General features: G+C 40.6%; 1 protein-coding gene and 2 long non-coding RNA genes across 3 annotated transcripts in view; 1 reads left to right on the plus strand and 2 right to left on the minus strand.

Annotated features, from left to right (window-relative positions):
* LOC116700341 (uncharacterized) overlaps window positions 1-27,416 on the minus strand; it is a 273,867-nt gene that overhangs the window by 217,296 nt on the left and 29,155 nt on the right. The gene's annotated exons all lie outside the window — the stretch shown is intronic.
* Window positions 1-27,416, plus strand: part of ephb4a (eph receptor B4a) — a 41,341-nt gene that overhangs the window by 3,868 nt on the left and 10,057 nt on the right. The window contains exons 2-7 of the mRNA XM_032533418.1: window positions 16,150-16,220; window positions 18,512-18,793; window positions 20,907-21,297; window positions 24,651-24,803; window positions 26,521-26,856; window positions 26,944-27,068. Of these exons, the coding sequence (XP_032389309.1) occupies window positions 16,150-16,220; window positions 18,512-18,793; window positions 20,907-21,297; window positions 24,651-24,803; window positions 26,521-26,856; window positions 26,944-27,068 (1,358 nt within the window). The remainder of the gene's footprint in view (window positions 1-16,149; window positions 16,221-18,511; window positions 18,794-20,906; window positions 21,298-24,650; window positions 24,804-26,520; window positions 26,857-26,943; window positions 27,069-27,416) is intronic.
* Window positions 2,145-26,010, minus strand: LOC116700343 (uncharacterized). The gene is made up of 3 exons (XR_004334627.1): window positions 25,996-26,010; window positions 17,827-17,832; window positions 2,145-2,268 (listed from the first exon to the last, which is right to left on the minus strand). It is a non-coding gene; the product is annotated as an uncharacterized LOC116700343 (long non-coding RNA).

Here is a 27,416-nt window from a genome sequence, read left to right on the forward strand (position 1 = left end):
CCTTGCCGACTAACTCCAGAACATGTGTGTCCTGCCAAGAGTAAGCAAGATGTCTGGTTTCCGTATCTTGGGTAATAGCCTGCTCCTCTGCCAGCACACTCCGGATCATCCTCCCGCTTGTTCTCCACCTAGTTGGGAATTCTGTAATGAACTGATGGGAGGGAAGATGAAGATCACAGCTGCCAAATCCCTCCTCCTTTTCCAACTAAAGGATAAATGGCTCACTTACACCACTTGCTCGTTCAGTGCATAGATCTCTCGTCCTTCTGTCTCCATGAAGATTAAAAAGCAGCCCTCTTGATCCGATAATTACTTTGGCTGGGAATTAATAACAAGCTTTTGGGTGGAAATTGAAATGAAGATGCTCACAAATTGTCACACGCACAGAGAAAAACCAAACACTTTTTCTCTTCCTCGTGTTGGAAATAAAAAATGTATCATGTACAAAATACTATAACCTAGGTCTTAAACTGAAAAGATTTTTATAAAATTATATAATAATAATTCTCACTAATGTAGCCTTACTGCAATTTAAATTTTAAAAACATTTGACATTATAAATGTAAGCTATAAATGTTCTTTATCCTCCCACACACAAGCTCGACCTGTAAAGTACATTTTGTTTTCCTCCCTGCTCCTCGTTATTCCTTGCACATACAGTTTCTCTCTCTTACCAATGGCAAGATGCAGCCAGTGACAAAAGCACTGCAGTCTTTTTGCACCTGCTCCAGAGCGGCAGTGATATTACCATCGTTTTCAGAAGTGATGCAAACTTGTCGGCACTCATCTAAACTTGGAGACAGATTTTAAGCCCGGTGGACGGCATATCCTGTTCTGTCCTGTTTCATTTCCATCGCTTGAAGGCACTTTTCAGAACTTGTGCTACTGAATCACTACTGTACTTCTCTAATGCAAATAGTAGGAGTTGTCCTATTCAAGATTAACACTGTGTAGTGGCGCCAATTCTTAAGCAAGGTCAGCATTAATTATTTTAGAAGAAGAGCTGTTTCCATTGCACTTTGTTGCATTTTTTTTCTCACTTTTTCCACTTTAAAAAAAAAAGTGGAATGCTAAAATGTGCATTGAAACAAGTGGATGGAAATACACTAGACAAATCTTGTTACATGGGTACATGAAACTTGCCTGTCAATCAGTTGTAGTTGAGAAACAGCTGATGTTGTCTTTAGCAAAGTTGATTATTTTTTTGGCTAGGAGGATTGCCCTTAGTGCCTATAGTTTTTACAGCGTTGTAAATCCAGCTTTCTATATCCTGGCAATCATCTGCTTCTCCAAAATGCTATGTTACTGCAGCCGTTACCTCCCTCCATTTACAAATCACCGTTTCACATGGTATGCAACAAGAGAGTGCAGCTGCCAGTGTGATTTGCTAAGCAGAAGCCCGACTTGTTAGGCTGAAAAACATCAACAGCACTTTTTAGCCTCTGCTGATAGAAAGAGAGGTGACGTGTCATCATGTCTCTTGTAAACCTTACACACAGCAGTGTGTTTTATTTTCATATATCACACTCTGCCAAACAAAATCGAACTTATACAAAAGAGTTGACATTAACATCTTTTGTTCTGCACTTGAAATGACACACCTGCTGCCTCCATCCTGAACCATGAGCTCACACAGCTACAAGTAGATGTGCCAGGGGCCAAGTGGGAGTAATGTGATAATGGAGTAATACATTCACATTTCCATTAGAGTAACATGATTTAAAACATTGTAAATTAAAAACAATATCTTAATACATATTTGATGAGGGGAGAAAGAAATCATAAAAGCGGATATATTGCCATGCTCTAATGTGAGTGGGTTGACAACGGCGCTCGCATTTCCCCACAAGCAAAGGCTCACTGAAAATGTTGTGCAGTGATTTTGATTGGTAGATGTTGGGTGGAAGCAGCGAGGGAAGCCAGTTAGGGCTGGGTATTGCTTATGAAATACCAGTACCAATACCAGTACCATAAAAGTGATACCGATACCAACAGAGTACTTCATTTGATACCTTTTTTTTTTGCTACTTCATTCGATACCCATCATGTGAATCGAAGCATTCAGTTGTGTAAAACCAGCCCCACTCTTACCCATCCTAAGGATTTTTACAAAAATACATTTTAAAAACGTTTTAATGCATTCAGCTTCACCACACCACAGACTGTATGGGTTGTAGCTGCTGCGGTAGTGGGCCAATCACAGGTCTTATTTAATCGAAGAATGCAGGCAGTGATTGGCTGCAAGCAAGACCATACAAATAGTCGTTTCTTTCCAGACTTGACTGGAGAAGTTTTGATACTGCTTATACTGTTATTTTGGTCGACACATTAATGGTATGGAATACCGATACAGCCCTAAAGCCATACAGCCCCAAAGCCAATGCACATCTGTATTTTGCCTTAAACAAATACTGCAACACTCACCAGTTGCTTATACTCAAGCCATACACCATAACACGCTTATTTATAGAGAATTCAAACATTCAAGGCATATTTATGTAATCTGCTGATAAAGCCCTTTTAGATGTAGGGAAAGATTGACATCATCCCTCTAAAAGCTTTAATATTATCAAATTTTCTACACAATGTCTCTTCTGTTTATTACCTCCTATCGCCTCGTTGACATACCTAGCATGATGAACGGCATAATGCTTCTCAATCTAAACTAAAACTCACTAAGTGTCTTAAACGCAAAAAGGATGTTTTTTTCTCAGAGGCCTTACTTGATCCTCAATCCCTTCTTTCACAGACATGTAGCCTTTTCTTTTGCTACGCTTTTCACGTCCTCTGTCTCCTTGATGTTTGACTGGTGCTATGCTGTTTTCTCTTGCTGACTGTCTCCCCTGCCGTGGAAAGTGTGGATCGTTTCCCAGAAATCCTTTTAAACGGAACCAATTTTTATAAGAAAGGGATTTGCATTTAAAGCAACCTCCCCCCTCTCTGAAAGCTTGTAGCCCATCATCCTCACTACCTCAATCCGATGATTAGCTTCCTCAAGAGTTAAACAGGCATCCGAGTGCCACAAGTACTCTCAGTCCATGTCTTTCTCTCGCTGTGAAGGATGCATATGGCAGCCGAGAATTGCAGGTGGATGATAGTTTAGCTCGGTGAGAGGATACACCCCCCAGCCCATACATCCATGTCAGATATTCACTTTGGAGAGCCAGTCTGTCCTCCACCCACACGCTACTCTCTGAGAGTGGGACACAATGGGGACAGGCTGCAGCAGAGAGTGAATGAGGCCACAGCCTATCAGCCATAAGCACCAAGGAGAATGGGACTTTTAGAGGGATGGGGGTTCTCTTTGAAGTGAGTCAAGGAGAGATGGGGAGACCGGCATGAGTCGACGAAATGGAAAGAGTGCAAAGAGGGCTAGAAGGGTGCAAGTAATGTGCACGTCTGCACGCTGCATAATGAGCAAAGTATGTATATTGCCTATTTGCATTCTGTAATCATACACACCTGGGGCCAGAGATGTGCGATATATGCGATGGGATGAAAATGTGATTATAACAAAGGGATTAAAAAGGCCTTTTAATTAGGAGACAACAAACGAGAAGGAGGTATTTATCTCAGGTCCATCTTTCTCATTTATCTTACACATTAATCACAGCTGTTAGAGGCACACTGAGTATTGTGTGGCGAAACCTCTTTTGTGAAGCTTTTCTACGTGCTGTGGTTGTCATCTGCCTTGTGGTGTTTTGTCGTCACATTAAAAAGAATAGAATGAAATCTTGAAGGGGGTGAAAAGCAACATGAGGCTGGCGAGACGTGCGACTGGATGTGCAAGAATTGATTTAAAAAAGCAACCTTGATGTGAAAATGCCTCAGCTTGAAGCATGCGCCATCAGTAGGCTTGATTCAATTTTAGTCTGGGATATTTTCCTCCCTGCGTCATAGGTCGACCTACATCTTGTGTTTGATATGACCATTTTAAGTTCAAATGCAATTAATTTGTTTCTACATCAACCTAGAGACCCTTGTGAACATTTTTCTTCCACCTTTATGCATGCTCACGGCTTCAGTATGTCTCCCAGGGTACACCGCACTGAACGAACGGATATTCCTGTGCACTTGCTGCCCCACTACAGCCTGCACACAGCTAAGAGCTACAAATAGGAGTGGATCAGTTCAGTTAAAGAAGCATTAGACACCTTTTTGGCACCTTAGTATCATATTTGAAGGTGTGCTGCACACAAAATGTTCTCTCCTTCATGTTCTTACACATCACCGTGCTTTTAAGTGATTGCCTTCTTTGCTAATCTCTATCCAACCAATTGATGGAAATACATTGTATCATTAAAAATCAGCCAAATTTGATAGGACTAAAGTGTGGTTTTGTAATTCAGTTGGTGAATTACTCTATTCACCCCTTGCCGAAAACATAACATGGCTGGCCAATAACGGAAAATGATGCTCTTTGTACTCCACTAAATGGCTTCACAGCTAAAGAGATGAGCCTATCTTTATTTTAGATATATCGGTCACCGCCACACAAACACCCAGTCGCAGGCTTAGAGGAGCAACGCATAGGCTGATGAAGAGAATTAGCTTGCAGTGTGTCTGTTGATGTTTGAATATGAAAAAGTGTGATGTGTCAGAATACAACAGAAAATTTTCACAGAGTCTATTTTCTTGTATCTCTACTTAGAAGTGTCAATCCTTAGATGGTTTATTTAGCTGGAGTCTGCACTGTTGGTTTCAAGCTGTCCACCTCCCACTGCAAATTAGTCACCAAAAGCTGTGTTTGTGTGCGTGCGTGTGTGTGTGTGTGTGTGTTTTCTTGTGAATTGTAGATTCTGGATGCTGAAGGCTTTGATAGCAATTCTGTTATAAGTACAGCAGTAGACATTTTTGGGGCTCATCGCAGCGGTAGATGGAGCTATGTGGTTTTTTTTATCATGCCAAATAGGATTGGTTACTTATCATATTTTATTTTATAAAAGTTCACATTTCCATGCTTGTTTTGTTGTAACAAATAGGGCTGGCCGATTAATCGGAAAGTAATCGAAACCGATTCAAAACCTCTAACCGACTTTATTTGCCCAGTTATTTATTTATTTATTAAAACATTTTTATTAGATCAGCAACACACGTTCCAACATTTTAGAATGGATCCCAGTCTTTTCTGTTCACGTTTAAATGACACAAGACACAAATTTGCTAATAATTAATCTGTACCAGTAGTACACTGACAAACTATCTGGTCCAATTGTTGGAAGACACAGCAAACACGGGGGTGGCAGAGTCTCCTGCTGCTTAGGAAGATCATTCCAGATTTCCGCACTGCATGTCTCTAAAGTGTCCACCCTGCAGGGGTGCCAGTCTATGACCGACCCCGACCTCAGGCCCTGGACACGAGAAGACAAGACAATGAATATCCTCTTGAAGGATAAAGATCGTGTTTGAAAACAAGCACATATCCTGCACTTTCTCATGGTGCTTCTTCTTCTACTGTGATGACACAGCTCAGCTCTCTGACTTGACAGACGATCCGCTGCCTTCAAGCCATTCTATGAAGGAGATTGAAACTTGAGGCTACTTGGTTTATTGAGGGCAGATCTAACCACAGTGTGCTGAGGTATGATAGCTGCTCCCGGGGAAGTGTCTGTATAAAGTTGTCAGACCTGAATTTGTTCCATAAGGGTCTTAGTGCTGTGGTATAAAAAATAAAAACATATGGTCAGCTTTCTATCTTAGTTATATGTTCATGTTCTAGGATGATAGCTTATCTTTAAATGTGATCCCTCAATGATAACCATCTCCCAATCTAAACCTCTTTTTTAAGTAAATGAGTTTGACTTTCTGTTTAGCTCATTTTCTCTTCTACTCTGCAGTTGTACAGACGGTAATGTTTGACAAAATCTAACAAAGTAAAACCTTTTGCTAAAAGGATGCCGATGAAGACCGTCATCACAGAAATTGTCTTTTAAAAGACTAAAGTGCTAAATTGTGCTGTGCAGCCCACATCTGTTTAAAAAGGCTCTTGCCTTTCAATCTTGTAGAGTCAAGGTCTCTGGAAAGAAGTTTTAGCACACGTTTTTAAGATTAAACGATGGGACACGCTTACTAAAACAAGGTATTCCTCATCTCCCCATGTTTGCCCATGCTGCATATGTTTTTCATTAAATAAAAGTGAGTCATGTAATGTATATTCCCTTAATACAGTCAGACTCTAGCAGAAGAATGACTATGTTGATGAATAGAAAATGTGTCTGGCTATGCTAATCAATACATGTGACCCCAATTTCAAGTAAATGGCCTCTTATTGACAGTAGCAGGTAGGATTTAGTGTAGGTAATTAAACTAGATAGAGAAATGCCATAAAATGTTGAATATTTGTGGGGAATGCTTTGTCTCTTTATTTACATCTTAGGCATTTAGTTAATATAGTCAGATCAGAAGCCTCTGGATTCATATGATTGACTGTATTAACATGCACATGAATAACCCGGTTATGAGGTTTACTCTGGTTATGATCATATTTGGAATATGGTTTTTACATGAACACAGAGAAATTCGGTTATTCATGTTCCCTTTACCCGTGAAAAATAATAGTAACACAACTGCTTAATTAGGTCATGTAAACACACTCACTGTCATCTTAAAAGAATTCAAGGTAAAGAACTTATGGATGAAGAGAGAACGGACAAAATGTGAGTCAATCAGAGGAGAATGACAAATGTAGCAGTGGAAGGTTTGGTGTTGAAGGGACAAACTGCCATGGATACATCTGCAACAATTAACCCATTCATAGATTAGAGAGAAAGTTAGTAGGAAACTATTTAAATTCATTGTTTTAGTATTTTTTTAAGCAAGAGTTCACACACTACTAGTTTCTTTGTTCTAATTTTGGCATCATCTCAAGTGTTGTCTCTTTTTACCTTATAGTATTCTTTATTTAAAGACAGCATGGCTTGTGTGGAACTGCAGAGGTCTTAATAAGTGCAGCATACCCTCCCAAAATATACTGAGTTGATAAAAAGTCTTTTTAACTTTTCCTTTGTAATTCATTCCTCCTTATAGGATTCTGTATCAGGAAGCCACCAGGGAGCTGGTGTAGCCTGCAACAAGGTTCTCTAGAAGCCTTTCAGTTTTTCACAGAATTTGGTTATTTTTGAAGAAGGATGGAGAAATTGGTGCCCTTAATTGGAAGTAGCAGGAGGTGAATTCACTCAGCGCCAGATCAATATTCCAAAATAGCTGAAATATGCTGTAAAGCAAGGCAATTTAATTGATCACTCGGTATGAGAGAGAGTGCAGCGAATTATGCGTTTCAAGCTCAGTTTTTAAATGTGCCTACTTAGAACTGAATTCCGAATAATAATAATAATATTTTTTTTTTCCTCTTTCTTGCTGTTGTTGAATTAAATGTTAAAAGCTATTGCTTTCACTTCTTCTTACCAAAATTCACTTCCTTTTGGGCAGATGCCAAACAGTAATCACATTCCATAACTGCAGTCTAATTTATTGTCAGATATGTCACCTCTCTGTAGATCATTTTTTATCTGGTATAGTCAAGCGGGCGTCCACGAAACGTAGCTCCTAAGGCGCCATTTTAATGCTACAAAACACTCACCCATCGTTAGCATTCCATTGACTGTCATTCATTTTGGCGACACTTTGACAGAAAATAACTTTGCATCTGAAGTGTTTAAAAACTTAGTTGTTCATTGTTCATTTCTAAAGAAACATGACAATGTATACAGGCTCCAGTACCTTATACCTCACGCTATGGCTCCTTAGCAGACGTTTTAGTAAAAATAGGCTAATGATTGTGTCATAACCAAGCGACTTGCTGTGGCATAGTCGTTAAATCACCGTATTGTCGACTTACATTAGATGTTTATGTTTAATTACTAATGTTAACTAGCATTTTAGTTAGCAATAATTAGCCTGTGCCTATGTTATCTCCTGTTATATACCTACACTCTCCGTCTCTGAGATTTCTCTTGGCACAGCTACCAGAAGACTTACAACTTTCAGACAGGTTGCTCACGTCACATCTATGTCGGCAAGGCTCAGTTGGAGGCTGCGCAGTAACGCTCAGCTCTCTCTGGAAAAGTTCTTCAAATATCCTTCGCTGGTCTCTGCCCAGAGCAACGGGATCTGTTGGTCCATATCTTTAACTGTCTATGGGTATAGTCTCTTTGGGAGTATGTTTGGCCTCACAGCTATGTGGATTTTGTTTGTCTGAGGGAAGTAGGCTGTTCAGGAGTTGACACCATGGGCCAAAACTCATTACTCGTAGGCTGTGAAATGAAAACACAGAACCAGTCAATGTCTCATATCCTCTTAACCTTAACCTCTTGTTTTATGTGAGGGTCAAAACTTTTAATACCACTGTGATTAAAGTTCGCATTGAACTTGTGTGACTTCAGTAATGCAACAGTTTTTCCTTCCACTTTACCACATTTAATGAAAAGGGAATGCCAATGAATCATAGACGTACTTTTGGGTATCTGTATTTATCAACATTTGTTTTGTGTTCCAGCGCCAGAGAAAAGCTCTTTGTAAAATACTTTCCTCTGTTATAATACACAGATCTAAACTGTTTAACACTGATCTACATAGGAAAAGGGGATCTGCTCTGATCAAAGCATATGTTCAGTGTTGTTGTGAATTTGTTAGCTATTAGCTAAAACACTCTGGAAATGATTAATGTGATGGTTCTGCCCTGTGAATCTGCGATGACCTGTAGTCAATACTCAGTGCTTTGGGTCAGTCAGAGTCCTTCACAGTAGTGTCACATCTTTGGTTTCTGTTCAGTATCAAGCTCCCTGCCTAGCTAGTTCACATCCTGTCCTGGGACAGAGACCAACCACAAAACATCATTCATATGCGCGCCTACAGACAACAAAACCAAAAAGTGTCAAACATTAACACCCTTTCTTCATCTCACCTTCGCTCCTTTCATCTCACTACTCCACAACACACACTTAAAGTTGCTGAGCTCATCCACATGTGCCATAGAAGTTTTTTGTTATACAGAAGACGAGGGGTTAAATGCGTCCTGCTTGGTTGCTGTGCATGTGAGTGATGTGCTTGTTGGCGGCCGTCCCTCCACCAGACCAGGAGACAGGAAGGGGATGGGACCTAAAGGAAGCTGAGGTCTAATCTCAGTAGACACAACTCTGTCAAAGACAGACAAACAGGGCGCATACACATTCAGCACAAAAGTTATGTTCACGTGCATACACTGACCTGCACTCACAGAAACAAAGCTGGCTGGAAAGTTTGTGAAGAGAAATCCTTTTTTTCCATTAGCAATCTTCATGTGCAATATGGTAGATAACCTGAGTGCCAAATACATCCAAAATTAACATTTTTAAAGATTAACCAACTATATTCTTTGTAACATGTTCTCAAAAAACCAAGAGAACATAATGAATGGGAACATTTTCTGCAAAGGAAGACTCCAACAAACAAAATACACATCACTGACTTTTCTAGTAGCAGCTGCAATCCATCAAACATCTATGAGACAACCTTATTAATTTTACCCATAGTCATCTATGAATATTGGCCTCACTTGGAAACATCTGCTAATGTTACTATAAAAAGAAATCCATAAAGGAATAGTTAGTTAGAGAATGCTACTCTTTTATACATATTAAGCTACTGCCAGCAGCCGCTTAGCTTAGCTTAGCTTAGCACAAAGACGGGAACAGACCCAGGCTAGCTGTTTCCAGTCTTTGCGCTAAGCTAACGGTACAGACATGAGACCTATCGATATTCTTATCCAACTCTTGGCAAGAAAGCGAATAAGTATTTCCCAACATGTTGAACTACGGTACTCCTTTCAATTTAAATGTGAAACATGTAGGCTAGGTATTAAATTGCCCGAGGCACTACTTAATCTCATACGCATATCTGATTTCAGGGTATTGGCTTTGGAAATTTTAGAACATGTGCTAGCAGTTACCCTCGAATCACATGAGTTATACCTGGAGGACAGTAACTCCCCTATCAAGAAATGACATATGGAGCATGGAAGGGAGCAGCTTTTAAGTCCCAAACCACCAAACAAATGTTATGTAAGCAGATGAGATTCCCTTGCTTAGCAATTCATGATCTATTTCATTTTCATGTCTTGTATTTACTAAACTACGTCTTAAAAAAAGTATTTCACTGACACAAAACTAATTTCATAGTTTGATTTTGTGTTAAAAAAATGAAGCTGCACATGTGTTTGGGAAGATGTGATGTAAGTATTGAGCGCAAATACATTTTAATGACACCAAGTTGTTAGCGGCATGTCATGGCTTCCCGTTAGCTGACCAAGCACTTAGAGAGAAATAAATGACATTGAGAGGTAGCTGTAATATTGGCAAACACACTAATAAGCCCATCTAGTTTTTTGTCATCTGTTAATCCTTCTAACATCTCTTTCCTTTCTCACATTCCTCTTTGTCATTATCCATGTTCTTCCCCTCTGTCTCCATTTCTCTATGTGTATGAGGGTAATTGGCACTCTGTTTCTTTAATTAAAATGAGGTCTAATTGTAGCTGAACCAGGGCAAATGTTCATAGGTCTATAATTTCCGTATCACACTCCAGAGCCACAGAGAAGGTGTAAAACAGAAAGGGAAAAGGGAATGCTGGAACGAAATGAACACAAAGGTGAAGAATTGTGAGCAGGATTTAGATTTAAATGGCTCCTGCTCTCGAATTTGAGGTTGATTGTCTAAAGCTCGAAAACTTCTGTATAGAAAATGAGGGTGTAGCCTAATGTTCACTGTATAGTCCCTCTTTGTGAAAAATACAGGGATAGGTTTTACATTTGATACCAAAAACAGCAATACCTAGGCTAACCTTTACCTGTGTTTTTGATAAAGTGATAAAAGACCATACCAATTGATAAAAAATTGAGAAAAAACTATACCAAGAAAAATTCTGAAATCTCACACACCTACTTAAGACCTGCCTCTGCGTCGTTACCCGGGGAAAAAATGTCTTATAATGTTAAAAATGTTTCCATAATAGTAATTCAAAGGCTCAGTTCAAGTCTTCTTGCCAGCGCCAGTATCAGTTTAGACTTCTCTGCTGTCTGCTAATGTGGCCGATTGTACTGTAATTACTGTACAATTGTTTGTTTTGGGTGTTAAATGTGGCCGGATCAACAATTTTCATTGTTCCTAAATTTTTCTAGCACTCGGGGCAATTTTCCGGCAGTGGGTGGCCGCCGTTGTTGTAAGAATGTAGGGGAAACGCCAGCTTCCTCTAACAGGGCTTAAGTCTGAGCCTACTTCAGAGAAAGGCAAGGCCGTGCATGCACATAATAGAAACACTCACCATGTCATCGAAACACTCACGCTCACACATCCTGTCTCATAAACATAAATGACAGAGCGGTGATAAACAGTGATTATCATGCTGAGGGGAGGGGTGGTGTTTCTTTTCCACTACTTAAAAAAAGAAATCTGAATATTAAACGGAGGCAGGTGTGCACATAATACGTGGAGACGGCGCAGCTTGAGTACTATGAAGGTGTTCATTTTTTATTTCTTTATTATAAAGAAACTCGAGCTGGACTAAATGCGGGGAAAGCACCAGCCTGAATGAACTGTGTCATCCAATTATCACCTCTCCCCTTTCTCTGTGCAGACTTCCCTTTCTTACTCTTTATCGCCTCATGTTGTTGCTATAAAGCGGACGGGCTTCTGTGCTTTTGTAGTAGAAGAGGGAGAGAGGCATGCATGTTTGTGTTTCTTTACGAGGAGGTTGCACAGAGAGAGCGTAAAATGCGTAGATTGTAAAAGAGTCCCATTTACCTCTCAGTGTGATATCACGTCGAACCTGCTGCATATATGCAACCCTGCTAAGTAGTGATGTCAATTCGTTGCTTTCGTGTGCTGTGGATGAGACAGGTCACCCAGATGATGGCAACAAGAAAATATAACAGGTGGAAGGCTGTAAGAAAGATTTAAATCGTTTGACTGGACGGCAGTGAGAGTGGGGTCAAGAAGGGGATAAATACTGCGTGTATTGTTCACTGAGGAAATTTATTAAATTAGCAGGAGCTAAGATGTGAGCAGCGGCGGGTGTGATTGAGTGATCATTGAAATCATTAAAAAAACAAAACTGACACTAGATGTTTTTCAATTGTTCTTTTACTGTTAATTGTTTTTTTATTAAAATGTAAATGTGTTTCAGTTGAACAGGCTTTTGGCAGTGGAAGATATATCTATTCAATAGTATAGTCAAGGCAATCTACAATATGTATTACTTTGTATGTTTATAGACATTGGGACTTCTGACCAACTGTGTTAATACTATATTATTCTGTCAATTTATCCTATTCATATTTCCGAGTAGTGGGATGTAGGATAATTCATTAAAGTTTTTTACGGGAAAATAAAAAAGTTATCACCTTCATCAAGCACGATGGAGCAACAAGCTGATTTACCATAAACTACGTGTACACTGTACTTAACCAATATCTTAGTATCCCTTTATATTCAGTTGTAAGTGTGGAAGGACTAAAGAGAGAGTTTAAACAGTCCATCCTGAATGGGCCGAGCTTCCCTGCAGTATCTGATCTTAAACCGACAGTTTACCCTTCATTAGTGTTAAACAATAGCCGCTGCTGTAACATTTGTCTCAGTAGGATGTGCCAGTCGGACTCTGTTTTATCCCTGAGTTTTTGTTGTGCCTTCATGTGTATTTCATTGAGATGTGGGTTGCTAAGTGGTAAATGTGATTGCCTCTCACTTTACACAGGATCACAGAGATTAGTAGCTGTAGGCGTTGCAGTTATTTTTGAAAAATACTACTATTGGTGCCAAACTATACAGTATATTCACAGAGCATGAGGAGTCCCTGACAGCCTTCATTTCTTTACTGTTCTACGTAAAAAGTCTTTTCCAAACAACCTTTTCTCCTGTATACGGTGTTCCACAATTTTGTCTCTAAATATGTAAACCAAAAGTAATTATTAAACAAATCAAAAGATGATTCTTAAAGAACTACAGGGCCATCCAATCTCCACATTTGGATAAATACAGATGGAATCTCTGACTCTGTATATAAAATAAGACACTTGTTGTTGGCGGCCTTGTATTCAGAGCAGATGTTTTGGACAACAGAGCAACACTTTGGCCTCATCCAGGATTTAGAGGGAAATATTTTTCGGATCTTTTTTTCTGAATGTAAGAATTGTAAGAATTATCTTACTAAAATTAAAATTGTATGGAACCGCCTTGGTAGCCAAGTGGTTACACACATGAAGATGACGTGTAACTGCAAGGTCGCCGGTTCAATTCCAGCCAGGGACCTTTGATGCATGTCATACCTCCCTCTATCCCGCGGTTGCCTTTTTATCAAAAGAAAGTGAATTATGGTTGCAGTTTAGGCATCCTTTTATTATTAATATGAGGCATTATTACTAAAATCATTAACTTGATGGAAATAATGCACTTATAATTAAATAAAGATGCTGAAACCTAAGTTGTGGGGGGGGGATAAAACCATGAAGGAAAACTAAGAAAAGTTTATTTTTTTGCATGATGGGTCAGGTGTGTGTGTGTGTGTGTGTGTGTGGGTGTGTGGGTGTGTGTGTGGTGTGGGTGTGTGTGTGTGTGTGGGTGTGGGGGTGTGGTGTGTGTGTGTGTGTGTGGGTGTTAGGGGTGCACGATATTGAAAAAAATGTGATATGCGATATCGATAATGAATATTGCGATATCGATATTAATTTCGATATTTTTAAACATATGTAAAATCAAAAAGTTATGGGAAAACGAATAAAATAGATTAATAACAATTAAAACAAATTTTTACAACACAAGGTTTATTTCAACAGACAGTCATATTGGACTGGTACAACATGAATAAATAAATAATAACCATGTCTACACAGAACAGGACTGTTTACTGGTTGTACAGTTAAAATAAATAAATGAGCGTGTTTATAGAACAGAAAATGTTATTTGGACGTGGGTTAATAGGAAAGATGTGTTTTCAGAAAACAAAGTTTGGTTAAACAACAATGAACAGCGTGTAATTTAACATATGTTCGTGTACACACACACACAACACACACACACACACACACACACACACACACACACACCTCGGCAACGTTAGCTAATGTCCGCTAGCATACAAACGGGCTAACTATAGCCAGTTAGCTTTTTTATAACGTAACAAAAACCCACCCATCTCGCTTTACCTAGCGTTAGTAAGCTAGGCTAACGCTGGTGCGCTAACGTTAGCAAACACCGGCGTAGCGTTAGCTAACGTTAGCTGTCTGAACTTGTAAAAAGCCGAACAATATCCCCACCTGGACTGTGTTTCACTTTCCCTCCAATATTATCATCAACATAATAAAGACACTTGGACTCGGTCCAGACCAAAAGTCATATTGGGCCAGACCAGTGGCCGAGTCCGAGACAAGTCCGAGTCCAAATACTAGCGAGTCCGAGACAAGTCCGAGTCCATAGAAAAACGGTCTCGAGTCCAAGACCGGACTCGAGTACTACAGCCCTGAATACATGTATTAGCACTTTGTATCTATTAAAACAAGTTATAGCAACAAATACTAATGAAAAAGAAATAAAGGTTTATTTAAATGGTCTATATTTTTCAGTTTTATTGCAATGTGTCACATAAAATAAATATATGATTGTGTCAGCTTCGAGATCTATACAATATGTCAGTGTATACACTAATAAAAATCCTATCCCTTATACATTTAATGAAAGTTACAAATAATTTAATAATTACCAACAGCATTGTGCAACAGGTGTCCAAAACATTGTAGCCTCTGCTATTTGTTGAGTTCCGCAGCCTTCTTTATATTGCTCCCGTTGTCAGGCGTTAGAGCCACCTGATGCTCTGGACGCAACTTTACTTTTGCGCTAAAGTTTCCTTATCCTGTTATTTGTCTTCTCCCTGAGCAACACTCATTTTCTTACTTTTGTGTTCTTTCTTTTGCTCCCTTCGCTCTCTTCTTTAAGTCTTTTTTTTCTTTCGTTGTTTTTGTCTCTGTCTATTTCTTCACTGATTGTTCCAGCGGAGGCGCGACGCTAGCCTGGCTCCGCCCTCCTACGCACTTCCGCTCAATTTTTATTCCTTCAGAACTCCGTCTGCGTGTCGGACGGGACCATAAAAAAAGAATTATCGCGAGACTTTCGATAATGATATCGAGCAACGTGATATCGCGATAACGATACTGATTCGATATATTGTGCACCCCTAGTGGGTGTACTGTTGAGCCTTATATTGGGAGTCTAATTCAACAAAACATCTCAATAACCCCAATGATAAACTCTCACTAAAACCCCCATTTCCTCCAGCATCCATTTTCATGCAAGTGCACACCCTGATCATGGCACACAGGAGAGCTGCATTAAATCCTGTTTATTGGTAAAACCAAACGGCCTCACCCTTGAGATGAGCTTCTGTGGGGAACACGTAGGGCTCTAAAAACCAGTCTGTGACAGATAGCTCATCCCATCAGTATAAATACTAGTCACAATTCAGCAGAGACAATCTGCCAAGACAGCTGGGGGGGGAGAAAGATGTCCTCACATGAAAAGAAGTCCCTTCACCCTAACCTAACTTGCAAAGTTGCATGCAGTTCAGGTCATGGATTTTATTGTGATGTTGAATCATAGCAGACCTGCTCAGATTGTTTGTGAGCTGGCAGCCTGCCCCTCAAAAGATTACAAAAATCAATTCTATTATAATCACAGGTCGTGACTGGAAGGGCTTAAATCTTTATATGTGTGTGTCTGTGAGTGTGTTCCTATGCAAGTCTAGTCTGTTCTCTTGTTCCGACTACTTGTCCCTACTCTCTCTGGACAAAAGTGGATTCTTTTCAGCAGGTTTAGTGTGACCACAGGCATGGTGTGTTGCAGGGAACACAAGGGACATGGGGGGAATAAAAACAAACATGAGAAGAAAGACAATTTTAAGGTAGTTGGAATGTTTCTGAAGATGTAATTGACTGGCGAAACTCCATCTTCGAGCATAATCCCAGTGTAAGCCATAGCTGATACTTGGCAGACAGCTTGGGACTTGAAATATGTTCACTCTTTGATTTTAAATTCACTTGTGTGTTTCTCTGAATGTAAATGAGTCTTGTACGTGTCATTTTTACATTTCCTGCTGTGTGTGATTTTTAATATTTTACACCTTTTTTTACAGAGGTCCTGATGAACACTAAAACGGAGACTTCTGATCTCAAATGGACCATCTTCTCACATGCCAAACCCGAGGTATGTAACCCCAGCTTCACCATGTTATCTGTATTACTAACACAACCCTTGTGGTGACTGGGGATTTTTGGCTTCCAGCTGTTCCTTTGTTACTTTGGCTATAAAAGAGCTCCTTATATGGCAGGTAACTGACACAATAAAGAAGTGAATTTGGGATTCAAAGTACATTGAAAGCAGATGCTTTGATATATCCCGTCAACCTTGGAGTTGAAGTTACTGGCTGCCCATGATTTTGAATACTCCTGCCAAAAATACTCCTGCCAAAAACGACATATTTGTAATTTGATCAGTAACCAAAACTGCTCAACTTGCTGAATTCTCCGAAGGAAAATGGTTACAGTAATGCTGGCAAGGAGATATCTGGAACCAGACAGAAATACTCAACAAATGTATCTGTGCTTTTGATTAAGATGCAAAGCGAAACAGGCCGACAGTCTCTAAATAGTTTGCAGAGCCATTATCATTTTGAAGCCATTGATCAAAAGCTTTAAACAAAGAGCGTTAAACAGTGATTTAGATAGTAATGACAGGTAGCAGTGGGGGGCTGCCGTGAGCTCACTTCATCAAATTTACAGAAATAAAATGGGTAAGATATGGTTTATTATTATTATTTATTTTTAGCATTCAAGGATTATAATACCGTCATAGTAGATATTTGTGGGAACGTCCAAACCTGTCAGATATAAATTCCGGCTTCTCAACTTCTTTTAACTAGAAGAAGAAGAATGCCTTTATTTATCCCGCGAGGCGAAATTCCCAATTTTCCGTCTGTTAGTACAGTCGCACACACATTAAACACAGGCCTGAATTACAAACAGGCTCAGGACTTATACATGCTATATACACTAATGGAAAGATGACAGTGAGAGTGAGAGTGAGGAGGCTGCTCCTTGGAGGAGCGCCCCGAGCAGTTGGGGGTTTGGTGCCTTGCTCAAGAGCACCTAGGCCCAAGAGGTGAACTTGAACCTCTCCAGCTACAAGTCCACACTCCGTACTTTTGCGAACCTCCAGTTCCTAACCCAACTCTCAACCCCCCAATTAAAAAAAAAAAGAGATTCATAAGGACACCAAATAAAGCTAATATTCATGTTAAACCTCTGTTGTAAAACTATTTTAATGAAACTCTCAGTATAATTTTGTAGTTTAACAGTGATGTGTATCGGACTTTAGTTACAAACTCAAATCTTGTGTAAACAGCGATAACACTCGATCATGTATTACCACAGGTTGAATGCTGTTTGAAAGCTGTACGTGTCTAAATAAAACATACACATAAGTTTGTGTGTGTAAAAGTCGTGTCATTTACCTTGCTCAGACCTACAGTATGCTTTGTACTCAAAGGAATGTCAAACATACTGTATGGCCTATAGTACTAAATCAGTCTCGGAGACAGTATACATCTGTATATATTTGTACATCTTTCTGATTTTCTTTCAAACACTCATTTCTACCAAGTTCTTTCAATAATTTCTGTCAAATCCAGATGAGCCCTGTGCATCTCCATCACAGAAAGCATTTTGTTCACAGAATAGTGTACTTGCCAAAGTCCCAAGTATTTATTTTTTGGGGATTGAATGGGAAATTCTGCCCTCCGAGAGAGTCAAACCTGGCTCTCAGTGATCTGCTACACTGTAATTCATTCACACGAGTATTCTGCCTCACTCAACACATCATCTGCAAATGGATTTTTAAAGATTTACATATTTACATAACTGAATTTCTGAGCCTCAAGTTGAGCAAATCTGCTAAATTCTGCCCTGAGTATGGTAATTTCATGCTTGTTTCCTGCTCTTGGGAACATAGTGATGGTGAACATGTTTGCTGTTGACTCAGAAGTCGAATATTAAAGCTTCTTTGTTGCATTTGGCTCCCCAATAAATGTAGATTTCTGAGGAGGGTTTTTGCTTCATATGTATTTGTGATATCCCCTTGTATTTTAGTCTAAAAGTGTGTTTGAAGGGTGAACTCTGTGTCTTTCTCGGATGCTGTGTGCAGCAGTGTGCTCTGTTTGACAAGTGAGACTTGTATTCCCACTAGCTGAGCTGCAGCTCAGCAGGAGGAATGATTTACCAACACAGTTTCAAATTTGGGCTGGATCTAAATCCACAGCTGGCCAGTTCTGCCTCCGACAGGTGCAGTACAGCAGAGGGCTTTTAATGTGACCATTTTTTTTTTAAAGACCCTAGTGAAAGTCTTTACAGGAGAATTCAAAATGTTCACAAGTTTTCTGGGTCAGGTGTCATTTCAACTGGCAACCTTTGCCAACCCTTTGTTCTCCTCTTTGCTCTCAGTGGGAGGAAGTAAGCGGTTTAGATGAGGAAAACAACAGTGTGAGGACCTATCAGATCTGTCAGACTGACAGCTCGTCCAGCCATTGGCTGCGCAGCGGCTTCATCCAGCGGCGCGGAGCGTTTCAGGTTTACGTGGAACTGCGATTCACCATGATGGAGTGTTCATCCAGGAGCACCCACCACCGCAGCTGTAAGGAGACCTTTAACCTTTACTACTACCAGGCAGACTCCAACGAGGCCACGTCCTCTTACCCGCCCTGGATGGAGAACCCATACACCAAGGTACGTCCATGCCCACCTTCTGACGGTAGCCTGTATGTCACAAATGCTCATTGTTATGGTCATTGATATGGTCGTTATTATTAAAGGGCACCTTTTTTTTCTCTCGGGGGTTGTTAAATACTATTTTGTATGGACTTTCAACATATTGAACATATACATTAAAGGGTTACCTAACCTATTTTTACACATGAAGATCAGTTTCCTTGTCATGGTAAGTATCATTAAGCTTGTGAGAACCACAGTACAGTAACCACAGTATTTTGGTTCTGGAGGAACTCTTAGAAACTTTTTTACATCTGAGAACAGTTAATTGTAGGGCTGTAACTAACGATTATTTTCAACAATTAATGCAATTTATTTTCTTGATTAATCAATAAAGACTTTATTTTACCTCAGGGAAAAATGCTCAATACATATTCTACCTTTAAGTACACTTTAAAACCATATTTCATTATTTTTTTTATTTTATTTAAGAAGGGACAAAACAAAGGATTAAAGGATTTAACTGTTTTTTTAGCGTTTTTAGTCAATGTGTATGTATGATATATCTGTATTGTACTGTAAATAACACATTTCATCTTGGATGTCCACACACCATCTGAAAACCTTGTCAACCTTGACAAGACTGAGCTCCTTTTCCTTCCAGGGAAGGGCTCTCCTACCAAGGACCTGACTATAACAATTGACGACTCTGTGTTAGTCCCTACCCAGACTGCTAGAAACCTGGGTGTGACACTTGATGACCAACTCTACTTTACTGCCAATGTTGCTGCAACTACCCGATCGCGTAGACACATGCTGCATAACATCAGAAGGATACGTCCCCTTCTAACGCAGAAGGCTGCTCAGGTTCTTGTTCAGGCTCTAGTCATCTCACATCTAGACTACTGCAACTCCCTCCTGATTGGCCTGCCTGCATGTGCCATCCGGCCCCTGCAGCTCATTCAGATTGCATACAGGGCCACAAACGGCCCCAGCTTACATCCAGGACTTGGTCAAACCCTCTACCCCAACCCGCCCACTCTGCACTTCGTCAACCAACCGACTTGCTGCCCACTCACAGCGAGGGACAATTAATCACTCAACGAAATCCCTAAATGCTGTCTCGGCTCCCGATTGGTGGAATGAGCTCCCTTTTGACATCAGGATGGCTGAAAGTCTACACATCTTCCGCCGAAGGCTAAAAACACATTCACACACTTACAACTACATTTCGGATAAACATGAAGAAGGAAAGAAGAGAGGAGGGAAAAAAAGATTCTGGAAACTGCACTTTCAACATGTCTCTTTGTAGTTTTGCTCATTTAGAGCTAATAAATGTACTACTTTTGTAATCTGGAGTTTGCACCTTCAGAGTGGAAAGCACTTAATTGGAAGTTGCTTGGATAAAAGTGTCAGCAGATGACATGTAATGCAAACCAACGTTTTCAGATTGACTTCTAATATGCAGTTGGCCAGTTCATTTCTTTACAGTCATCAGCCTGCAGAGACAGAAACATTGCTTTAGTTATGTTTTTATAACAGTCAACATTTAATCACTTTTGCTTTCTCCAATGGGAAAAGGTCTTATTTTGAAAATGCTTTTCATTGGTGCATTTAATATGTTTCAACACCAGCATGTTTACTTTCTGTTTATTTTCTGGCTTTCATTTTCCAAATGCATAGTTTATAAGTGAAGGTCTTTTTGGCATCTCATTTTCAAACCTCAGATGTTGTGGCGTCCTTGAACACATTGTCAAAGAGAGGTTTCAAAATAGTGCCTTATGTTAGACTTTATTACCACTTAATAATGTAACTTTGACAAAAAAATAAAAGTGATGAATTGTTTACTGTGATGAATTACCTTTCATCCAAGCGTGTTCCAAGTCCCTGCAAGTTGAGTTTTAAAGCGTACTGTAACAAATGAAAAACAATTGCTGCCAGGAAATCAATCTAAAATCACAGTGGCATGCTTTGGAAAAATGTTCAATAATGTAAAGCATATGTGATGTGTATTTAATGGGCTAAAATGGCTAAAACATGCGAAACCACATAGAAACGTTTCTAAGGCTGTATCCTGTGTGTTGGAAACAGGCCGTTACATAAGATCTTTTCTCTTTTCTTCCTGTCCTAGGTGGACACAGTGGCTGCAGACTTTCTTCTGAGGAAGGGTGGGGAGCGGAAATTCAATGTGAAGACCTTAAGACTCGGCCCTCTATCTAAGAGAGGCTTCTACTTGGCTTTTCAGGCTCAGGGCGCCTGCATGGCCCTGCTGTCAGTCAGGGTGTTCTTCAAAAAGTGCCCCCCCCTGGTCAGTGCTCTTTCCTCCTTCCCCGAGACTGTTCCCCGTACTCTGGTGCAAGAAGCGCAGGGTGTGTGTGTAGAGCACGCGGCCCAGCAAGGGCCCCGACCTCGGCCGCCTAAGCTCTTCTGCGGGGAAGATGGCCAGTGGGTGGGTCAGCCAACAACCTCCTGCGCCTGCCTACCAGGATTTGAATCTGCTGAAGGACACACTAGATGCACAGGTAAGAAGGAGGCAAGGTTTGGCCACATGTACAAGTGTGTTTTTAGACTACACTCAGATATGAAGCAGGGCAGACACACTAAACAAGAAAACAATGGTGAGTTGAGCATGGGGTTCACTGAGGATTGAAACGGTGGAGCAGAGAAATGCAAGACGTAGGAAGTTAACGAGGCTGTTAGATGGAGTGGACCGAGAGAGGTCAGCGAGGGGCTCAGCACTTATATCAGCGAGGAAGAGCAGGGTCAAAGGCATACTGCTGCGACAACTCATGGTTCAGCTAAGTTAGAAGGAGCACAGGGGGAGAGGTGAGGGGAGTGAGAGCGGGGTGGGGGGGGCGCTCGGGGTAAAGATCATATCACTTTGAGAACATCAAAGCAAAGCAGACAAAAAACAGAAGGAAGAAGCAGGAGGATTCTCTCTGGAGCTGTGCAGCAGCTCTGTCTAATGAGTCCAATTAACAAGCCCTGTGCATGAACACACACACACACACACACACACACACATATCCAACCCCACCCCCACCCCACGCGCACACACTCTCTCACACACACTGCATAACATCAACACGGATAAATGTTGAGCACCAAAAACACCGAAACACAAGAAGAAATGCTGGATTTTCTCAAAAAAATGTGCGGTTGCATCCGTGCATGTATAAAGGAGGCATTTTGGTTTGATCTCTGTGGGAGGTATAATGATTTTTCATAACAAAAAAATAATTTCTGACATTTTGCCTCTGGTGAAGTGGGGTTGGCATTTTCCAGTGTTCTGTCATTGAAGAGTGCCGTGAGGAAGAAACAATCACCAGACCATAAAGCGAAATTGCCTTTTATAGCAAGATTGAACAGTTAATTTGCTTCATAGGCCGGTCACTTCAGGAAATGCATTTGATGCTTAAAATTAAATTACTTTAGCTTTAATGCCATTATCTCCCATAGACAATACATAGTTTTTCTGGGTCAAACACAGCCCTTTGACGTAAAACTTATGAATACTGTCGAGTTGATTAAGTGTTATAGAGGCTCTTGATTAGCATATTTAAACACGTCTTTGAAGTAAAGCTCAAGCACACTATAAATACTGCTACATGGGAGGGGTGTATTTCCCCATGTGCCAGTATACTGAAGCTGTACACATGTTATGTAATAGAAAAGGGTTCAAGATGACGCCCTTTATATTCCCAAATAGTTTTGAAGTTACGTCAAAATGTTAGCAGCTGTCAGCAAACTCCAGAAAATGTATAATAATCTTCATATTTAAAACAAAAGTATCTGATATCAGTATTTATTCCAAATCTGTAGTCTTTAGTCAGAAAAAGGTTCAGAACAAAATAATCACTCAACTTTCTGAAGTTATTAAGTAAACACTAGTAACAGGCTGTTGTTGTAAATCAGAAAGTGTCATTTGTGTTTATCATGTGGTAAATAAGACCCTAAAAGCACCCAGGTTAGTTTCATAATCCTGTCTTGTGATGGTCACCTGCATTTGGCCGATAAAGTATATATTTTAACAACCTTCAACAGGTGAGACATGCATCAGCACTCAGAACAATACATTTTTCACGTGTAGGAGATTCCAGCAGGCGAAATGTCAGTCGGAAAGGATTGGCCAGAGTGTGTTGACCCTTTAACAATGCTCCTCTTGGTGTGAAAGTTCATTGTTTTATTCCTCTTGCTCAGCAGCTGGTGCTGCATTTCAACCGCCACACAGAGCACACATTGCAAACACTGCCGGTTTTGGTGACTGTATGTGCCATTACAAGGTGACGGGTCATTACGAATTCACCTGTGGGAGAAATGTCCTTGTGTTGAATCTGGAGTGTATCATTTGTGAAGCTAAGATGAGAAAAGACTCAGACTTGGGCTGCAACTAGAGGGTGACACGGGAATCAATTGTTCTTCTCGTCCCGAGCCCACCAAATCACTCCTGGCATGTCCCAATCACGTGACTGCCCCCCTATCCAGAGAGATCCCGAGAGCAAGACTTCTATTTGAGTCTGGGGAGACTAGAGTAGTATCTTACCTTCTATCCGTTGTCTCCTCTGCCGCTGATTTTTAAAATAGTATCCTGCTTGGTCGTGGTTTGTGCACCTTTTTCCATGTCCTATTCCATCCACGTCATTATTGGACTAGACTCATCCGACTACTACTTAACTCGTATTAAGCTACACACTTTTAAACAGTCGGATATCACACCACTTAGTTTCCCCAGGTGGCGTTGCAACAACGCAGGAGTTTCAGTTTTGCTACACACGTAAGCCTATTATAGCCTTAACTTCCCCTTGTCGCTATGATTCAATAACGACACTGTGTAGTTTCATATTTATAATATATATACCTTGCAAATCTTCCTGCTCCCGCCCGCTCCTGTTGATTTTAATGCTCTATCCATCCCTGTCACATTACCAACAGTGAGATTGACTACCGTACCGACTCCTGTGGGTCGCGTGATTTGAGCTGGAGTTCCAAAACATTGTCACCCTCCAGCTGCAAGTAGTGACCATTATCATTATCAAATGAGATATATATATATATATTACGTTTGGCATCTTTGAATCAATGGGTGATTGACTCATTTCACTCATCCTTTACACTCTAAATCCCACACCGCTGTTTTTGGTTTTGGTGACGAGATTACAGAGAGAGTACAAAATTTGGATCAATAAGAAAAGGCCGTTCTTTGTAAGGACACCCACTTGTTTAGTCTTGTTAATCGGATATGGTCAGGTAGGGCTGCTTGAGTTTGGGAAAAATTATAATTCTGATTATTTTTGTCAATATTGAAATCCTTATTATTTTACACGTTTACTCATCAACTTCTGGAAAGATGTTGGAAACAGTGAAAACACTTTGAACTGTGACATTCCCCTTAACACTTTTACAGTTTAAACTTTATTTTTCATTCAGAACACAACGCAAAGCAAGAGTTTACTTGCAAAACATACTGTGCAAAATAATTGTTTTTCTTGATTAGCATACATTGTTTTTGTGATCGTTAGGAGCCAAAATCGTAATCACAATTACAAATCGATTAACAGCCCCATGTTCAGTTAAAGGCAATGATAAGCAGCAGGTGAATGTCAGACATGTTTATACACTAAATAGACTATTACTGCCAGCTTCATCACTGTGATTGTCCTCAGTTTATGGCCCTCATTGCATGGTTCTGTCTGTCATTCTACAACCATCTGGCACCTAAGTACCCTGAAATTAAACAGCACCCCGGTCTGTCTGGGACTTGGACACAGTAAATGGGAAGATTTGGTGCAGTGTTGTGTAGTATTCACAGGTCATGTCCACAATCCGATCCCGTGAAAATTTGCCTTCATTTGTTCTCCCCTCCTGTCCTCCCCAGGCTGTCCTGTGGGTCAGTTCAAGTCGACCTCAGAGGGACAGTGCACAGGCTGTCCAGGATTCAGCCACGCCGCCATGGGAGGGGCGTCGGTGTGTGCGTGTCGCTCCGGATACTTACGTGCAGAGTCTGAACCTCCCAACATGCCGTGCACTAGTAAGTATGCAGAAAAACGCACTTATGCACGATACCACATGCAAATGCGGAGGTGCTAAGAAACACAAGCATCCACTTGTTTGTTTTCACTCTCTACTTTCCCCTGCTCTTCTTTACTTTGTTTTTTCCGTCTCTGGTGCTGGTGCTATTTTTTTTTTTTCCCTGGTGTCATTTAGCCAAACTTCTCTAATCTTCTTTGTGTTCTTTGTCCCAATCCTGGGTATTGAGATGCATGTCTTTTGTGGCAGGTTGTTGGGGGTAGGGCTTCCACTCCAAAGTGGAGAAGGCATTGATGGTTTCAAGTGACACATCCAAGCGGATTCAGGAATTTCAATTCAGCCCCATGTTGGAAGTGTGAATGGGAGGGACTTTTTAATGAGGTGCACTCTTTAGGAATGGTCATGAAGAGGATGTGAAACAAAGTGAAACACGGGCAGGAAGGTTCCTGTTCTCTGCAGGTGTGATCTCAATGCCAACTAGACTTTGCATCCAATTTTATTATTACTGATAACTTTAATTACAAAGGCTTTATCTTAATTATTAATCACTTAATTAAGCCATTCTTATTATAAATTATGTTATTGTACTGGTTTGTCTGTGCAATTCTGCATATCGCTTATATTTTTAATTTGTATGCAAAATTGCAAACCAGCCGTGCCATCTGTAAACCATGCAGACCTTTTCCCCCAGAAAATAAGTGTTTTACATTAATGTGACAGCCTTGGTGATTTTAATTAAGTGGATTTCAATTGTTAAGTCATAAAATGTATCCCCTCTCCCCAAATGTTAAATTCAGAATTCAGATTGTCTATGATGCCGTGACCACTTTGGTTTCCACTATTAGCACTTAAGTTAGCTGCAGGCTCAGTGACAAAGCCTCCTTGGCAGGAACAGAAACTCATTCACAGCGGCTGAGTGGTATTGCTGTTTAGTTATGCTTGGCTTGAGGCAATAGCTATCTTCTTACAATTTTCAGACGGTGATCATTATCATCCAGTTTTAGACAAACGTAATTGCACCAGTAAAATTCCGCCACACATATGCGCCTCCTGTGATGCAAATCCACTGCAGGAGCTTTGTTCTGCTTCGTGACTACATGTGCAGACTGGATAAAATGTCTTCAACACATACGGAAAAACGTAAACAAATGGTCTGTGTGGGTCATGGAAAGGTAAAGCAGCAGTAAAATGACACAAAATAGATTATAACTTGATTTGATAGAGACATTTATGATTGCATCAGGGCTAAGCAGTGCCTATATATTAAAATGTGATGACATTTTTGACCGAATAATAAAGTATTATGTGGAGGACTACTGGTGCTTTCAGAGGGTATTTAAAAAAGACTACCTTCAGAATAGGAAAAGAGAATATTTAAAGTAATAGTTTGCCATTGTGAGATTTGCATGTATGATTTCTTCAGAATTCTTTAGTGATCAATACCACTGTCCACGGTCTGTGTGGTAAATATGAAGCTACAGCCAGCAGACAGTTAGCTTAGCATAAATACTGGGAACAGGGCAACATCCAAAACATCTACTCTACCTCTAAAGCTGACTAATGAACATGTTCTGTCTCATTTTTTTCGATCCGTACAAAAACTATTTGTGTAATATGTAGTACCGGAGCTTGAGGGACAATTATTCTGCTGATTTCCAATATTTCGAGTATCAGGAACGCCAAATCAGTTTAATGAATTATTTTTTTTGTCACTGTAGGACCTCCCTCGGCCCCGCGCAGCATCGTCACCCAGATCAACGACACCACACTCAGTCTGGAGTGGAACGAGCCCTTGGACAACGGCGGCAGAACAGACTTGAGCTACTCCGTCACATGCTCTGTGTGCAGGTCACCGAAGGGGCCGTGCCTCCCCTGCGGAGACAGCGTCAGCTACCGGCCCGCCCAGCACGGCCTGCTGGGTCGCAGGGTGGAGGTGTGGGGCCTGCTGCCTCACACCACATACACTTTCACAATCCAGACTCTCAACGGGGTGTCTCAGGTCAGTGGAAAGGACCCTGGCAGTGAAAGCGTCAACATCACCACAAGCCATGACGGTAAGAGAGGTAGAAGGGGAAGAGGCAGGAAGGTACAAATTGTCTGAATTTCATGTGGTATTTATAAATCTTCTGCCATCTGTGCAGTGCCATCGCTGGTTTCTGTGATTCGGAAGAGTGACTCCACAGAGAGCAGTCTGACTCTGCACTGGTCAGTCCCGGCTCAGCCACACTACACCATCCTGCAGTATCAGCTACGCTACTGTGAGAAGGTGAGAGCCCCCTGACAACATCTCTTAACTGTCCGGCTTAAAGTTCACATAATAATCAGGTTTTTTACTTTGAGGCCTACTACGACTCAGGATTAGAAATTTCGAAAAGAAATGTAAACAGTGGCTATGGTCAAATAAACTGAAACCCAAATTGCATGTATATTATCTAGTCAAACAATGCCTCAGATATTTGAAAGTCTAAATAATATAATGCAGTATTTCTGCTTAAGACATAAGGCGTTGTTTCAGTGTTGCATGTGACAACTGCTGAGCCACATACACCCGGGTGTGTTTTTGACATTTCTATGTTTAGGTTTGTGTTTTTGCTTTGACCAAAACACACAGGGA

The sequence above is a fragment of the Etheostoma spectabile genome, chromosome 13 (genome assembly GCF_008692095.1).
Source record: "Etheostoma spectabile isolate EspeVRDwgs_2016 chromosome 13, UIUC_Espe_1.0, whole genome shotgun sequence".
Lineage (NCBI taxonomy): Eukaryota > Metazoa > Chordata > Actinopteri > Perciformes > Percidae > Etheostoma > Etheostoma spectabile.